Source organism: Mauremys mutica, chromosome 19 (assembly GCF_020497125.1).
Source record: "Mauremys mutica isolate MM-2020 ecotype Southern chromosome 19, ASM2049712v1, whole genome shotgun sequence".
Taxonomy (NCBI): domain Eukaryota; kingdom Metazoa; phylum Chordata; order Testudines; family Geoemydidae; genus Mauremys; species Mauremys mutica.
In genome coordinates this window covers 16,831,799-16,845,292 of record NC_059090.1, presented here as the reverse complement: position 1 = coordinate 16,845,292, position 13,494 = coordinate 16,831,799, and the positions used below count along the sequence as shown (strand labels likewise).

General features: G+C 47.1%; 1 protein-coding gene across 3 annotated transcripts in view; it reads right to left on the bottom strand.

The window, feature by feature from the left end:
- The window catches only part of CLUH (clustered mitochondria homolog), a 53,759-nt gene extending 42,347 nt beyond the window's left edge, over nt 1-11,412 (bottom strand). Inside the window, exon 1 of one of the 3 annotated variants that reach the window (XM_044993619.1) lies at nt 11,307-11,412. Coding sequence is in view for 2 of the 3 variants with exons in the window: in XM_044993616.1 (XP_044849551.1) it covers nt 11,063-11,201 (139 nt within the window). In the remaining variant the exon portion in view is untranslated. Of the gene's footprint in view, nt 1-11,062; nt 11,283-11,306 lie in introns of those variants that run through there. The other 2 variants (XM_044993616.1, XM_044993617.1) reach the window with 2 other exon arrangements.
- Between the last annotated feature and the right edge of the window lie 2,082 nt (nt 11,413-13,494).

Sequence of the window (13,494 nt, the reverse complement as noted above, 5' to 3'; positions counted from 1 at the left end):
TGTACTCCAGCTAATGCCCTGCCAAGAAGAAATGGAACGAACAGGTTGGGAAGGAGGAAAAAACCAGGCTTAAAGTTCTCTATACAAAATTAAATCCCCGATTAGCTTCTATTGTTCTTGTATTTTGCTTTTTTAAAACAGCAGAACAAAAAGCTCTCCCATCGAAACTCATTCTAACTCCAGATCCAGTCAAGGCAGCTAAGATTTCCCTTTTTAGGGCTTCTGACTCATTGCCCCTTTTCTAAGTAAGACGCAGTAAGGGCCTAAGCAAACCCTTAGTCACGAGAAGCCCCATTATCTTCAGGATCTAGTGCCAAGTTTGAAATTCCTTAAAAATGTCCACATCTTCCAACTAATGTCTCTTTCAGAAGCATCAGGAAACGGCAGATATACTAACAGCTTCAACTCTACCTCCTGATACATAGAAGCACAAATGCTCCAGACTTCAGTTTAAAAACCCTTTAAGTTCACATGGGTGTTTGTGTAAAAGACAATCTCCGAGAAGAGACCCTCCTGGAACAGACTCATTCTATTGTAAAATGGCTTTTCTAACTGCAACCAATTTAAACTGAATTCTAGTTACCAAAGCTGTAAATTCACCAACTTTATCATTTTCCTTCTACACAGTGTGTACATGGCCCCTAGCTGGAAATAAAGAGCCAAATAGAGACCCAATTGAAGCAGGTGCAACTAGCACAGGAGCTGGATCTATTTACTCCATGGGGGAATTTTGGCCAAACCGTTAGCTCAGATTGAACAAGTTATAGTTACGCTATTCGTACGCACACTAAAGGCAATACTGGTTTAAGAACGAGCAATAAAAGGATCCTATATGAAGTTGCTCTTATAGCAAAAATTGTGATCAGATCATTAACACCACCAGAGTTCCTACTAATGGTAGGTATACAAACAGCAAAATTAAGCTAGTTCAAATTGGACCTGAACTAGAGAGAATGTACTGCATACAGCACAAGCTATAGTATTTTACATTCACCAGAAGAAAGTTAACCAGCTACAGTGAAGGCATTGGGTAGAGTTTCACTTATAGTGAGTGATATTTATGTAGGACGAAGCAAGTTTAATAGGGACCCCAAAAGCTTATGCCATCTTCAAAGGAGGATCGATTATTTCCTGAAGATTTCATCGAGAGAGGCAGGATGTCATGGGATCTGCCTCTCTCCATCCTATCAGGGGGCATCCATAACCTGGAGGTTCCAACTTTCCAAATTAATTTCCATCGTTTCTCTTTTGATGCAACCAACACCTTTTCCTTAGTGAGTGCCCCTAAGTAAGTGGGTTGAAGTTGTCCCCTGGGATCTGTAAATCCATGTTTATTTTAAACCATCTGTAGGTACCATTAAGGGTTATAAGCATCACGTTTAGTCTCCAGAGGACTCAGGACACACAGAGTTGTGTCATGTGAAGTTCCTTCACTCCCTGTAGTTTGTAGCTGACCAAAGGAGTTCATCAGCCCCACAGATAAAGCAATGCCCATTCCAGTTAAAACAGAAGATAAACCTGAGACGGAAAGTGCGGTACTGGGAGTCTCTTCTGTGGACACTACATATAACAACACGGCTATTTAAATGGGAGAAATTCTTCACTCTTTTAAAGAGAGCAGAGTCACACCAGAATCTGATCGGTTAGGCCCAACCATGCTCAAGCCACGTTTAACAAGAGTGGTCCTAATTCAGGCAGAAGTTTGCACCTTTTATGCTCTTTCGTGGATACCGGAAAAATCGTTTTGCAGTAGTTGCCCCTGCAGGCCACATTCCATTTGTGCTGTGTCAGTCCTGCTGGCTCAGAGGCTCTTTCCCGCAGTCACTGAAATGCTTTCCAAGGTTTGGATTTAGCATCTTGAGTCCCTCTCCTACACTGGCCAAGTCTGGGAGTTACATTTCAACCAATTTCCAGCGTGGTTTGGCTGGCCAAAACTTTTTCAAAAACGTGGTTCTACCATTGGCTGGCCAAAAGGCTTAGCTGCAACGGTAAACAGTTCAAACACTGCTCCCAAACTGTGTCGAAAGGCCAGCGCCTAAGGCAAAGTGCAAAGTCCAAAAAAATATATATCAGCAACGACAGGAAACTGCATCTTGACTTCCCAAATGGAGGGGAAAAACCCAAAACAAGACAGATGGGTAAGGGCACCTGGAACTCAGCACAGGGATAATTTTAGCACTGGTTTGGTTTTCTGGAGTTAAAGAGACCCTACAAAGGGAAACTTAGGTTAAGGGCACTTCTAAAAATCAGAAGTCTTAGTAACTGATCAGGAATTTTATTTTAAGTGGACTGATCCTTTAAAATTTTCCTTCAGAGAAGAAAGGGTAAGGGGGAGGGAGAAGACAGAAATACAGTAGCAAAGATTTCAAAATACAATAGCAGAGATATAACTTTTCCTGGAAGCTGGAATGAAGTTTATTCCAGTGAAGGTAGTTCTGCTCCTCCTTAAGGGCAGGAGAGTTTGTTACAGGGACTAAAGGTCTAATACCACTTACTAAGAGCCAAAGACAGATTAACAAATTATTCTAGTTAAGAGCGGTTTTTAAAAAAATAACAAAAACGCAAAGCTCTTCCATTTGTAGCAGCTGACATATGGTCTATACAGAAAAGCTTGTTTAATTAAAGTGCTCATGTGCTTACAGAGACGAGAACAAGCGTTTTTACTATTATTTATGCAGTGCCTAAGCAAGTGTCTTGCAGCACAAATGAAAGACCTGTACTGTGCCCCAAGGATCTTACAGTCTAACCTGAGACATGCCACAATGGGGCAGGGGGAGAGAGAGTTGAAGCATAAAGAAACAGGGAAGAGGAGAGTTACAGTAATGACTGGTTACTTCTGGATTTTTAATGTGGCTGAATAGAGAGCCTCCCTACCTTCTCCCAAGTTCTTATTGCTTTTCACTCTCCCTTCTTTTAGGCCTCGTAAAAAAGTGAGTCTTTAGGGCCTTGTCTACAACAGAGGATTTTAGCAAACCATTTCCACCCAGGGTATCACTAGTTCCAGATGAAAAGAGGAGGGTTATTTTAGAAGATTCCCTCCTGTAGAGACTGCCTATGGTCTCTCTGCAGGGAGACATGTCCACCACTGATGTTGCTGCACAGGCCTGTAGAGACGGTGGTGGTTGAAAGTTGATCTGCTTCCAAACACAAAGCCAGTCATGGATTTCACTGCTGAGGAAGTGATGTTGTTTTACAGTGTGTGCTCCAGCCAAATCCTACACTCTCCACCGATGGTTACTTTACAAAGACATATAACAATACAGGAACGCCAGACCCTTAAATAACTCCTCAAAACGATGGACTGCCTAGATTGACCAACCAAACACGCGACAAGTAAATAGAGCCTCCAACGTTGCCATCTGAATACCTTCCCGACTGCTATCACTCACTTGCAGGCAACCTAAGACAGAAGCCATGCTCTACAATCTAAACATCAGCCCCTTTAAAACTTCCATGGTCGAGTGACAGACAGTCATAGCAAATCCTCCGATTAAAAAGCAGTTTCCTGACCTCGTTACTGCTGTACGACTGCACTTGCATGTCAACAGCCGTTTTCCCACAATGCCTGTTCAAACCAATGGTGCAACAAGACGTACCTGGAACATGTGGTAGAACTAGAAGAGTTGTATCTAGAAAAGCCAGGAAAGGTGGCTCTGAGAGGTGCTAGAAGAAGTCGGGTGAACAGCATTCCTTTGAGCTGACTATTATTAAATCTGCAGCTGAGACAAGCTCAGATCTGAAGTAGTGACAGCAGTAAAAATGCTAGTAATCCAGGAAATGCATTATCACCGTCTCTTGACTTTGTATAGGTTAACTAAACCAAAGGGTTAGCTATCCTGTCCTTGCTGGAAAACATTACATGGCCAAAGAGTGTGAGGGGTTTTAAAAGAAAGGCAATCTCCATGTAAGAGAAAGAAAAGATAGCATTTCATCAGCTACAAGCAAACTCAGAGTTCAGCAGCTACAAAATTACACCTAGCTTCCACACAATACAGCCAGAACTCCTTAAAACAAAGTAACGTTTCACTTACTAGTGTAACATTGTTAAGCAATACACAGAAATTGTCACACTGGAACCAAACCTTGATCTCTCTCACCTTAGCACATGACTGAGAGCCAGGAACTCTGAAATGTTAATGCCAGCTCTGGCAGACTCCTTCTGTGGCTGTGCACAAATCATTTAACCTCTCAGTTTCCTCTACGGTGATCACGCTGCTCTACCTCACAGGGATGCTGGAAGGATTCATAAGTAGTATAGGTAAACTGCTTTTAGGCCAGAACGCATGCAGTATCTTCCTCCTGCCTATGGCCTACACCTGATGCTTCAGAAGAAAGTGAAAGCCCTCCAAAAAGTACCTGGCCAATCGTGCGATGCTGTAACATGGACAGGAATTTTTCCACCCAACACCAGCTAGCAATCAGTTAATGCCCTGAAGCACAAGATTATGCACTGTAATTTTTTAACTAAGTTAGTGGAACTGCAAACATGTCATCCATTTGAAAAAAAACCTGAAGGAAAAAAAAAATGTGCTCAACATGACATTCCTGCATCCTTGAATTACTTCCAGTCCACTCAGTCACCTAAAACAAATGGACTTCGGCTTAGGTATAAGCTTCAACAGCTTATTACTGACCAATTTTAAAAGTTTCAGTCAGATCAAATATAGGTGAAAACTTCTCTCACTTGGATGTAGGTCTTCCACAAGGTGTATGGCTCTCACCCCTTGCTTTATGTACTTATTATTAATTATTATTATTAAAGATTATCAGGGAAGGGGTTGAGTTTGGGATCAACATTCAAGTTTATAAGATTCTCTGCACAACACTTTTTTATTTTTAAAGTACAAATCTGAGCACCTTTCACGTTAAGATTCAAGTTTTCCCAAATGAGATGCTTTTTTTAAAATGTGCCTTTAGGGCCTGTGAAAGGTGCCCTGTTGAGAACCCTAAAGATAAAACCCTCTAGTTATTCACAGTACTAATAGAACAGGGACAGCGGCATTGCAAGCGTCCCAGGTGCACCCCCAGCATTCCTGTGGGTGAGCCCCTCAGCTAGGATTGACAACAGAGGGTAGTGATTGTAATATCTGACTATTAAGAAATGGACTAAAGTGACCCACTCACAGATCACTGAGCAACCTGATCACTGGTCACTATCAACCTGCAATGGATTTGAATTAGAGACCTATAGGCAAATGGCTCCAGATCCCCTTTGCCCAGCTGAGCCCTGGCACATCTGTTTGGCAGTTCATAGCCCCAGCACCTCTGGGTTTGCCGGGTCAGTTATGAAAGTAAAAAAAAAAAAAAATTACTTGAGCCTCGGCACCTAATTGCTTGAGCCCCAGACCCTCTTTCATTACAAATTAAGCACTGCCATTACCCACTCCCTTCAGCCTCCCCGTCTCCCTAATTTAATGTTACAGGATGGCCAGATGATAGATAATCAGCTAAGCATGTTCAATCAAAGACTCTAATGTTTTTGTTTATTTATTTGGAGGGAATTATGCTGCATATTATTTTTAATTCTCCTAATCTGACCTCTCAATTTTTGAGATTAATGACCCTTCTTGAATATTTTCTGACATCTCTTAAAAATGCTCAAGCTTTAGTTTCTACAATAACGTTAGGATATTTTGTTAATAGTGAGAGACTAAGATCCAGAAACACTGGCACCAATGGAATACAATTTGCATGGTTATGTTATATACAACATATCTGAAGTGAGTTTAGTGGCCTCAGGACAATTCCCTTTGGACAAGCAACCCCATCAACCATTACCACAACTGGCGCTAAGTGGTGATTTCAACAGATAGGTCAGAGATTGAATAATACTTTCACCCCTAGAAGTTTCCCCTCCAAATCAGGAGACAGCAGCACACGGATGGAACAGTGCATGGGGGTGCTTGTACCACTATTGCTGCTAGCACAGCATCTAGTCTGTGGATATAAGTCAATCTTAGAATTGCCCATCAGGCACTTTTTCCATGAGCATGAAACTCAGGACACACAAATGTAGCAAACACAGGGCTGGATTCTGAGAAGGGTACAGTGTCCGTGACTGGAAGGAACTTCCAAAAGACACTCCAGTTGCTTAGCACCTCTAGGAATCAACCCGATGATGAGCCTCTAGAAAAGATTTTAAAACTTTACCTAATGTAGGACTAAGCCCCAAGGTCCTAAAACTCAGGCAAACTCCAATTAGTACATCAGTGGGAGTCTGCCCGAGTAAGGGCATCAGGATTTCTCGAAAAGTAAACATCCATTTAATCTGAATACTTTACGCAAAGACAAAATTAAAGCCAAGTTTCTAGGCATTCCGTACTTGTGTTGTATGTGTATAATTTCTTACCTGATGAACCTGCATGGCTCCCTACTTTGTATATATTGTAAACACATGAGCAGGTTCTAGAAAGATCAGAAATTTAACCCCCTTCAAAATACAATTACCAAAGACAAAATGTGAGTCTGTGATCATGGGAAATCTTTGCACTGTAGCTTAAACCACATTCATGGGAAAATGTATAAAGCAAATTTTTCAAGTGGCCGCCTCCTGCCATACCAGCCACCACAGAATACACTCTTCTTCCACAAAGAACTGCAGTCTGCACGTTATTCCAGCGTTTTTAAACAATTTGGGGCAGGATATTTTATATAATGTTGTCAAATTCACCATAAGACTATTGATAAGAGATTTGAAAAAAAAAAATGAAGTAAAGATGAAATCTATATTTACACTACCAAGGCATCATAAAGAGGAGTGAATCCTGAAAGTATAACTCTCTGCTTGGTGGTTTTGCAATCACAATTATGCTAGCACAGACAGCACAATAACTATTATTTTATTACACCAGCAAGTGAAATCTGGGCTCTACTGTGCTAGGCTCTTACTAGGGATTTGTACAGAGAACTTACAGTCTAGACAGACAAAGGTTGAGAGGGAAAGTGACTTGCCCGAGATCACACAGCAGGTCAGTGGCAGGGCTGGAAACAGACCTGAAGTCTCTCAAATATTAGGGGAAACTGCTCTGCTCTCCTACTGTAATATCGTTCTGGTCTCTCCTCTTGTACCTTCCACCTCGGCGCCCCAAACGCCTCAACACTTATTAGTTACGCCTCGCATCCCCCCTGTGAGGCAGCATCCCTCGTAGGGGCAGGTGCAAACAGCCTGCTGAAGGTCACAGAGCAAGTCAGCGTGGGAGCTGGGAGGGCAGCACTGCTGCAGCAGCCTGGCTCCTGAGTTCCGCCAGTCCTGACACCCACCTCCCCGGAGCCTGCAATGGAGCCCCGGGAGCACGAAACTCCCAGCCCCCAGGGAGAGCCGCTGTCCCTTTAAATCCCTGACCCGGGCCGGGGCCGCGTGGAACGTCGGGCTCGCTACATTGTCTCAAGCCCGGGCACTCGGGCTGGGAGCTACCACGTGTGCGAGCGGGAGGGGGGGCGGGAAGAGGGGTCGTTCTCTCTTCCTGCGCGTTCCACATCGGACTCCGCCTCCCCCGGCGAATCCCAGCTCCCGACTCTTCCCTTCCCAGGCCCGGAGCAGACCAACGTGCAAGACTGGGGGGGGGGGGAGGAGAGAGGAGATGATACCGAGGGTTCTCTGCGGGGAGGGTATTCTGCACTCCCCCCCCCTTTGCTCAGTGACCCTGCCCCAGAGGAGCAAGGGGCGCCGGGGGCGGGACACACACACCAGCGAAGGTCCATCCCCGCCCCCCTCGGGCGGCTGCACGGTGGTGTGGCCCAGTGAAGGTCACCTTCATTGGCGTTCGGAGAGGAAGCGGCAGGACCAGGCGCTGCCCCACCCCCACCCCCGGGGCTGAGTTCCAGCCCTTCCCCCCGCCCCTCCCCACTTCTGGCTGAGGAGCAGGGGGCAGCCCCGGCCCCTTCCCAGCCCCTCGCCCGGCGCATCCCGAACTCCTCCGCCCCCCAGGAGCTCCAAAGCCAGAACCCCTCTTCTGACCCGCCCCCCCAGGAAACCCAGCGCCCCCCACCCATACCAGGACCCCTTCCGCCGAGGGGAGGCGTTCGTGTCATGCACAGCCCCGCCAGAGCTGTTCGGGTTCCCTTAGCCCACGTTTCTGCAGCTGGAGGGAGAACCCCAGGATTTTGGGGGGGTGGGTTATTAAGAAACAGTCAGCGATGCCAATTGACTTGGAAGAGATCTGCTCCGACCATGCAAAGGAAATTCGTCCACCGCAGGGGGGTGTGGCGGGGAAAAAGAGAAGGGTGAAGGTTAAGAATTTAAACTAAGCAAGCAAATTCCCTCCCTGCAACTGACAATCAAAGGAGGCCGCAGCAGCAATAAAATAATCTGGACCGGTAAGAAGCAGAAGCCCTTTGCTTCCAGTCACTCCTTTCCCCCTCTTCTTCTCCAGCCACCACTAAGCCTCTTCTTTGGGACAGACTGGTTACCTGCCATGGCATTAAGTGTGTGTAAACGATTCTGGCTTAAAGAATTTTATTTTTTGGCTTTCTTACAAAAATATTTCAGGCCCTGTTTACCAAAAGATTCTTCTCCACTTGCTTTTCCTTTAGAACTCTCCAGTTCGGGTCCTGGGTTTCCTACTTGGTTGCAGGGCGGTGGTTTTGAATCTAGCAGTTTCTCTTTATTCAAAAGGCTAGTCATTGGCATTAAATAGGTATTCAAATGAAAGTTTAATAGTGACTAAAATCCTTTCCCCTCTTGATTGCTCAGCTTTCGCTCTCTACACTGGATAGATCACCATTCATCTAAAGTGGTCAAGTCTCGCTGGACCTGCCAGAACCAGCCAGAATTAAAAATCTTTCAGCGCTTTTGTATACATCATAGAGCAGCAAAAAAGGGCACAAAAGTACTTCTTTTCCAATTTTCTTCAGAACTCCCCCCCCCCAGCACATAATTTCATCATTTGCTCCAGAATTTCCCTTTAAACACTGAAAGTAAATAAAAACCTGAAGATTTTTTTTTCCTGTATAGCTTTAACCCAGCTGGGGTGGGGAGATAAAGGACAGGGAGACTTTTTACCTCCTTATCATGCTAAATCAAGAATATTAAGGCCAGGACCAGGCCAACCCTTTTTAAATACTCTCTCCTTTGAAAGCTGCCCTGCATTCTTGGCATCCATTATCTCCCACCACATATACTGGAATCTCCCAGTAAAGAGGCAACCTCCCTATATAGTAGGGGTCGGCAACCTTTCAGAAGTGGTGTGCTGAGTCTTCATTTATTCACTCTAATTTAAGGTTTCGCGTGCCAGTAATACATTTTAACCTTTTTAGAAGGTCTCTTTCTATAAGCCTACAATATACAACTAAACTATTGTTGTATGTAAAGTAAATAAGGTTTCAAAATGTTTAAGAAGTTTAATTTAAAATTAAATTAAAATGCAGAGCCCCCCAGACCGGTAAGCAGGACCTGGGCAGTGTGAGTGCCACCTTCGGCACATGTGCCATAGGTTGCCTACCCCGCTATATAGGATAAACATAGCAATGGGGGCACAGGAGAAGGAAAGAAAGACTCCCTAACGCCCCCCCCCCACTTCAGCTCCTTCCCCCCAGGAAGACACCTCCATACAGGAAACTCTCACAGCAACAGATGAGGGTCCCCACTGTACCTTCCGGTGGAGTCAGGACTGTATTTCTAACAATAAGGGTCGGGGGGATCTCTGTACAACATCGCTTAGAAAAGTGATCGGCCCTATACAGGTTTTCCCGCTATGAGCTGCTCTCCTACAGCCCTCGGTACAATAGGACAGGACACTTACAGCATACTGAGAGGGCCCTTACACACAGTATGGGGTGGCCAATGTACACTCTCCGAGAGTATCCCCAGGAAATCAACCCTTTCAAGCACAGCAGAGCTCCCCACTAAGCAGCCCCTCCTCCAACAATACAGAGGGTCCCCACTGAGCAGCCTCTCCCCTGAATGGCTTCAACCTTGCACAACTTTCCCCACACACTCCCCAGTACATGGGCCTGAACACAGCACAGAGGAGAGCTCTCAAGCCAGCACATGGAGGTTCCTTGCTGCAGTCAGGAATCTCCTCTCCTACATATTAGAAGAGGGCTGCACGGGGAGCCCCCTCCCTCCTGCGCGGACAGTTGCTGAGTTCTTTGGTACCTCAGGGAAGTGTGCACAGGGCAAAGCTTCCCTCCCTATTATGGGCCAGACCCCTCTATGAGGGGAGGGTGAACAGCGAGGAAGTCCCCCGCCCCCCAATCCTGAGGACGCTCCCCAGTGTACAGCCCCCCCCCCTTCCCTCAATACACACTGGGAGAAGGCAGGAGGGGAGGGCTTCCCCCAGAAGGATGGGGCGGGGGAGAAGAGTAGCTGGCTCCCTGCTTGCATAACTCCCCTTTTCCCCGCCCACTACCAGGGGTTCCCTCCTCCTTACGCAACCCTCCCTCCCCCAGTACCCAAGAGAAGGGATCCTGGACTGGCGGCTTCCCCCTCGTGCACCTCCCCCAACGCCCGAGGGGAGCTGTCTGGGGGGGCTGTCTCCCCTCTCGTGCAGCCCTCCCCCCCCCAACACCCGAGGGGAGCTCTCGGGGGGGCTGTCTCCCCCCTCGTGCAGGCCCCCCCCAACGCCCGAGGGGAGCTCTCGGGGGAGGCTGTCTCCCCCCTCGTGCAGGCCCCCCCCAACGCCCGAGGGGAGCTGTCTGGGGGGGCTGTCTCCCCCCTCGTGCAGGCCCCCCCCAACGCCCGAGGGGAGCTGTCTGGGGGGGCTGTCTCCCCCCTCGTGCAGCCCCCCCCCACCCCCGAGGAGAGCTGTCTGGGGGGGCTGTCTCCCCCCTCGTGCAGCCCCCCCCAATGCCAGAAGGGAGCTCTCGGCGGGGCTGTCTCCCCCCTCGTGCATCCCCCCCAACGCCCGAGGGGAGCTGTCGGGGGGGCTGTCTCCCCTCTCGTGCAGCCCTCCCCCCCCAACGCCCATGGGGGGGCTGTCTGGGGGGGCTGTCTCCCCTCTCGTGCAGCCCCCCAACGCCTATGGGGAGCTGTCTGGGGGGGCTGTCTCCCCTCTCGTGCAGGCCCCCCCAACGCCCGAGGGGAGCTCTCGGGGGGGTTGTCCGGGGCGCCCCCCTCTCTCACCGGAGCTCCCGGAGCGGGGCTCGCTCTCTGGCTGCGGCTGCCGCTTGCTGCTCAGGTGCCCGGGCTCCGGCTGCTCCTCCCCGCTCTGGGCCGTGGCTGGCGCCGCCGCCGGCGGCATCTCGTCTGCTTTAATGACCATGGCGGGCCCCCGTCGCGCCGCGCCGCTGCCTGCCCCGGACTCCGTGCCCTGCCGCGGCCGCTGGAAGGACAGAGCCAGTCACAGCCCCACGTGGTGCGCACTCACCTCGGGCACCCCGACCTCTGACACGCCGCTGACTACGGCTCGGCGGCGGGGACACACCTCCCCGCCGTCCGAAACGCCTTAAAGGGACAGGCGCCTGCCCAGAAAAACCTCTCTCTGTGGGTGGGTGGGTAGGTAGGGTGGGTGGCTTATATACTGGGCCAAAGTCTGTCTGGCCATTCCTACACTCCACCTATCTATCTGTGCCTCTCCGTACAGGCTAATAATAATAATCTGCCTTCAGGGAGCATCATGGAATATTTCAGCCTGAAAGGTAAATATTTGTCAGCGTGGTGAACACCAGTGGCCGTAGGTGATTATAATGGGATGTTTGCGCCAGTTTAAGTAGAGCCCAGCTTCAATTCTGACTATAAGATCAAGAGCCTGTGTATTGTCTGAAGGGATTAACATAGGGCCGGGCGTCTGAAACAAATCCCAAATAACACAAGCCAACCTTTTCAAACATGAGGCACCCAAATCTTTATTTAGGCAGCTAAACAATGTGGGCTGCTTTCTAAATGTGCTGAGTTCCTTCTGCCTTCTGAAAATCAGGCCAAGGTGCCTAAATATGGATTTAGGTATCTAACTTTAGGCACCCAAGTTTGAACACTTTGGTCTAAGTATATAAATATATAGGACCCAGTCTTGCACCCGTTAAAGTCAATAGCAAAAATGGATCTATCCCAGTGAGTCTCAACCTTTCCAGACTACTGTACCCCTTTCAGGAGTCTGATTTATCTTGTGTACCCCAAGTTTCACCTCACCTAAAAACTACTTGCTTACAAAAATCAGACATAAAAATACAAGTGTCACAGCACACTGTTACTGAAAAATTGCTTTCTCATTTTTACCATAGAATTATAAAATAAATCAAGTGGAATATAAATATTGTACTTGCAGCTCAGTGTATAGTACACAGAGCAGTATAAACATGTCATTGTCTGTATGAAATTTTAGTTTGTACTGACTTTGCTAGTGCTTTTTATGTAGCCTGTTGTAAAACTAGGCAAATATCTAGATGAGTTGATGTACCGCCTGGAAGACCTCTGTGTACCCCCAGGGTACACATACCCCTGGTTGAGAATCACTGATCTATCCCATGGTATATGTAATAATATATGACATTATGCAATATTTGTACTACTGTATGCAAAGCTATATATACATGATTTGTGAGACAGTAGCGTATAGGTTAGAATGACTGGGGAGAGGTTATTCACAGTAAAGGTCATTTGACTCTGGAATTTGCCTGCTCCCTTGGTCTGAAACAGCCTGAGTTTGCTGACCTTCATGCCATATGCTGCAAGGTCAACTTTGTGCTCAGGCTTTTTGGGAGGAGCTGGGTTGAATTGCAAAAATTTTATTTCAGTTTGTGGCTTCGGAGATGCCTGTTACCAATACCTAATATCTGTCTTATGTTTAATATTAACCTCTCTGTTTTTCTGAGAGTTTGCTACTAAAGGGCTAGATTCTGGTCTCTTCTCTCTGATTTAGTACCACCGTGACTACATGAGTAGCCCCATTTCCTTCAGTGGGACTGCTTAGGTACTCTTCAACATGAAGGGTATCAGAATCTGGCCTGAAAGTAGTCATTTCCAGCAAACTGTCACTGTCTCTATTAATGACAGGTTTCAGAGTAGCAGCCCTGTTAGTCTGTATCCGCAAAAAGAACAGGAGTACTTGTGGCACCTTAGAGACTAACAAATTTATTTCAGCATTGTCCATTCTATGCATCCGAAGAAGTGAGCTGTAGCTCTCGAAAGCTCATGCTGAAATAAATTTGTTAGTCTCTAAGGTGCCACAAGTACTCCTGTTCTTTTTACTGTCTCTATTATCATTCTCCTTGCAAATTCTACCCCACAAAAGGGTATTCCTCAGCTTTAGGCTTGTCTACACACAGAAATTGTCCTGGTTGTACTAAAGGTGTGATGTCCCCAAGGTGTAAACTAAACCAGTGTAAACCAGGTTTAAACCAAAGTCAGTGGCTACACACAAATTTGCTCCGGTTTAACTAAATCAATGCAAGGTTAGACCTGTAGTTAAACCAGTGCAATTCTAAGTGCAGATCTTTATGAAGAGTCTAATGCATGTGACCTGAAGTGAGTTGTGGACAAGAGAAGGGAAGGATTGTTTCAGTGGACACCACTGGTGGATTATACTTGGATTGTAAATTCTTTGGGGAAGTCTTTTT